Source organism: Myotis davidii, unplaced genomic scaffold, assembly GCF_000327345.1.
Source record: "Myotis davidii unplaced genomic scaffold, ASM32734v1 scaffold624, whole genome shotgun sequence".
Classification (NCBI taxonomy): domain Eukaryota; kingdom Metazoa; phylum Chordata; class Mammalia; order Chiroptera; family Vespertilionidae; genus Myotis; species Myotis davidii.
In genome coordinates, this window is record NW_006295731.1 from 11,793 (window position 1) to 15,701 (window position 3,909).

At 39.5% G+C, this 3,909-nt stretch overlaps 1 protein-coding gene across 1 annotated transcript in view; it reads left to right on the plus strand.

Annotated features, from left to right (window-relative positions):
- Positions 1-306: 306 nt before the first annotated feature.
- The window catches only part of IL1RAPL2 (interleukin 1 receptor accessory protein like 2), a 641,810-nt gene continuing 638,207 nt past the window's right edge, over positions 307-3,909 (plus strand). The window contains exon 1 of the mRNA XM_006770363.2: positions 307-456. Within this exon, the coding sequence (XP_006770426.1) occupies positions 318-456 (139 nt within the window). The 5' untranslated portion in view covers positions 307-317. The remainder of the gene's footprint in view (positions 457-3,909) is intronic.

Genomic DNA, 3,909 nt, shown 5'->3' on the forward strand with positions numbered 1-3,909 from the left:
TTTAGTGACTTTTGAGGTTCTGCTATACAATTTTTGCACTTGGGGAGCTTTATTATTTCATATTTGAGCAGAATGAAATGTTTTGCTCTTGGGATCAGACCTTTAAAATGGCTCTTAGAATGATAGTTGTGATATGGGAATTGGACACGTTGTGATGTTTTCTGGTCACTTACTTAACTGTTTAGTTACATATTTTGAAAACTAAAGAGAAAAGTACAAAAAGTGAAAATACAAACTTGTCAGTACTAAGACTTAATGATGTGAATATTTTTTCCTCTTACTTGAAAACATTTTCTCTATAGGAATGCAACCCAAAAATGTGGAGAAGCATAATAATACAGAAAGGAAATGCTCTTCTAATCCAGGAAGTTCAAGAAGAAGATGGAGGAAATTACACTTGTGAACTTAAATATGAAGGAAAACTTGTAAGACGAACAACTGAATTGAAAGTTACAGGTAGGAATTGTTTCTTCAAAATTATGGCAAGTGAGAATTAAATATAATTTGGTATGGGGAGAAATTGGAATTTTCTACAAAAAGCTAACTTGCTGTGAACTTAGAATTGGCTGTGAATCAAATAGTTGAGAAACTCACTATTAAAAAGTTGTACTGATAACTTATATGCAGGATCTGAACATTTAATCTAGGGAACAAAGGCCCAATTGCTGTTTATCTATTATCTGCCTTTAGGACAGACTAGAGTCCTGGTGCACGAATTTGTGCACAGGTGAGGCCCCTCAGCCTGGCTGGCAATCTGGGCCAATTGGGGCCACCTTGCCCAGTTCCGATCAGGGCCGATTGGGGTCGGCCAGCCAGGGGAAAGGACCACTGGAGGTTGTCCAGCCACAGGAGGTTGGCTGTGGGAGCACAGTGACCAAAAGGGGGAAGCTCCTGTGTTGGGTGTCTGCCCCCTGGTGGTCAGCGCACATCATACTGACCTGTCAATGGGTCGTTTGGTCAACTGGTCTTAACGGCCGCTAAGGCTTTTATATATTATAATCTTAACTCTTCAAAATATCATTGATTGTTACTAAACACCTCAGAAAAGATATACTGCAACCACTCTAGAATGTTGACTTGACCCATATGTAAAATTGCCTTGTGGAAAGGCTACCTCAGAATGAGGTTCTGGTGGACATTTGGAATGAAATCTTAGACTATATCTCAAATAAAGCTCATACAAATTTGCTTATAAATGAGTGATGTTATTGTGAGATTGTTAAATGAAGCAATTCCAAAACAATGGCATACATGCATATGTTTTAAATCAGAAGTAAAATTGTAGTGCAGACTAACAATTCTACACATAGAGTTGGAAGAGAGAAACTCTGGATATTTTTACCTGGTGAAGAATATTAGAAAGTAATTTTCAAACACATAGGACTGAACTTGATACCATAAATGTTATCCCTGACAAAGAATTTGATGAATCCTAAGACTGTGTATGACAAAAAGTCCACCTGCTGTTTTACTCAAACAATCTTGGTTAATTTCTTTTTATATATTTTAGAAGTGTGTGTGTGTGTGTGTGTGTGTGCACACGCGCGCACGTGTGTGTGTAAATACACACACATTAGTATTTTGGATAAAATGTGAGTCATGGTAAAATATTTTCTGATTTCATAAGGTGTTAATTTGCTTTCCCAAAACTTTCAATGTAGCTGGACTACAGCTTCAAATTTCACCTGAATTCTACCTCTCAAAGGTTCTCCAACTGTAGTGTGCATCACAATCATGTGGACGAACCTAGGTAGGATGTATGCATCATGATGTTCATAGCAACACAATTTACAATTGCTAGGATCTGGAAACAGTGCAAGTGGCCATTACTAGATGAATAAATAAAAAAGGCTGTGGTACATTTACACCATTTACACTATGCAGCAGTAAAAAAGAAGGATTTCTTACCCTTTGAGACAGGAGGGACCTGGAGAGTATTATGCTAAGTGAAATAAGTCAGTAAGAGAAAGTCATGTATCACATGATCTCACTCATATGTGGAATCTAATGACCAAAATAAACTGATGAACAAAATTGGTTCAGAGACATAGAGGCATAGAACACACTGTCTAATCTCAAAGGGAATGTGGGATGGGTGGGGGAAGAGATCAACCAAAGAACTTGTATGCATATATGCATAACCCATGGACATAGACAATAGGGTGGTGAAGGCTTGAGTCAGGGAGCAGGGGCAGGCAAGAAAGGATCAATGGCGAAAAAGGGGATATGTGTAATACTTTCACTAATAAAGATTAAAAATATATATATAATTAAATAAGAACCCAGGTAGGATGAAGATAAGGTTCTTTTTTACCCTCCTTAATTTAATTTTAATTAAAAAATATACTTAGCCCTAACCGGTTTGGCTCAATGGATAGAGCGTCAGCTTGCAGACTGAAGGGTTCCGGGTTCGATTCCGGTCAAGGGCATGTACCTTGGTTGCAAGCACATCCCCAGTAAGAGGATGTTTCTAACTCTCTATCCCTCTCCCTTCCTCTCTGTAAAAATATATATTTAAAAAAAATATATATTTGTCTCACCACCTTTTGTGGTTCTCTTATGGGCAAGAGTCTGGGGGTGGGGCTAGAGCGATCCGGTTGTCCCTAAGGTTTTACCATCATAGCACCGCACAAAGATATCTGGGGTTAGTGGTGCTGCAATCAGGCTGAAATCATATGCCCAAGGGGTAAACAGGCAGGCAGGCAGGCAAGTGGTTAGGAGCCAGCAGTCCCGGATTGTGAGAGGGATGTCCGACTGCCGGTTTAGGCCTGGTCCCCCAAGGGGTACCAGATTGGAGAGGTTGCAGGCTGGACTGAGGGACACACCCCCCTCCGTGCATGAATTTTATGCATCGGACTTCTAGTAAGTATATAAGTTCTTTGATTTATCTCTTCTGGTCCCGCAACCCCACATAAAGGTATATCAGTCTGTTCCTTGCTTCTAAGCTTCAGGTCTTATTTTGTTGATCAATTAATTTTGTTCATTAGATTCCACAAATAGTTAAGTGAGATTACATGATATTTGCCTTTCTCAGATTGGCTTATTTCACTTAGCATAATAGTTTCCAGGTCCATCCATGCTGTCCTAAAGAATAAGAGATACCTATTTTTTTTATAGCTGCATAGTTTTCCATTGTGAAAATGTCCCACAGCTTTTTTTAATCCATTCATCTACTGATGAGCACTTAGGCTGTTTTCAAATCTTAGCTATTGTAAATAACACTGCTATGAACATAAGGGTGCATATATTTTTTCTGATAGATGTTTAGGGGATTTTAGAAGGTATTACTAGGAGTAGGATCACTGAGTCTAATGGAAATTCCATTTTTAATTACTTGAGGAAACTCCATACTGTTTTCCATGTTAGTGGCACCAATCTGCATTCCGACCAATCTACAGTGAACTAGTGTTCTGTTTTCTCTGCATTCTCGCCAGCAATTATTTTTTGTTGATTCTTTTTATGATAGCTACTCTGACAGGTGTGAGATTATAGCTCATTGTGGTTTTAATTTGAATTTCTTCGATAATAGTGACTTTGAGCAGTTTTTCATATGTCTCTTGACCATTTGTATGTCCTCTTTGGAGAAATGTCTATTCAGGTTATCTGCACATTTTTAATTGGATTGTTTCTCTTCCTTTTGCTGATTTACATGAGTATTTTATATAGTTTGGATATTAACACCTTATCAGATATATCATTATTAAATACTAGAGGCCCAGTGCACAAAAACATGCACAAGTGGGTTTCCTTGGCCCGGCCGGCAAACAGGGCCAACTGGGGCCATCTGGCCCAGTCCCCATCAGGGCTGCAGGAGGTTGGTCGGTCAGAGGGAGGGGCTGCACGAGGTTGGCTGGTGGGGGGCAGGGAGGGACAACATAAGGTTGGCTGGCTGTGGGGGGGTGGCTGTAG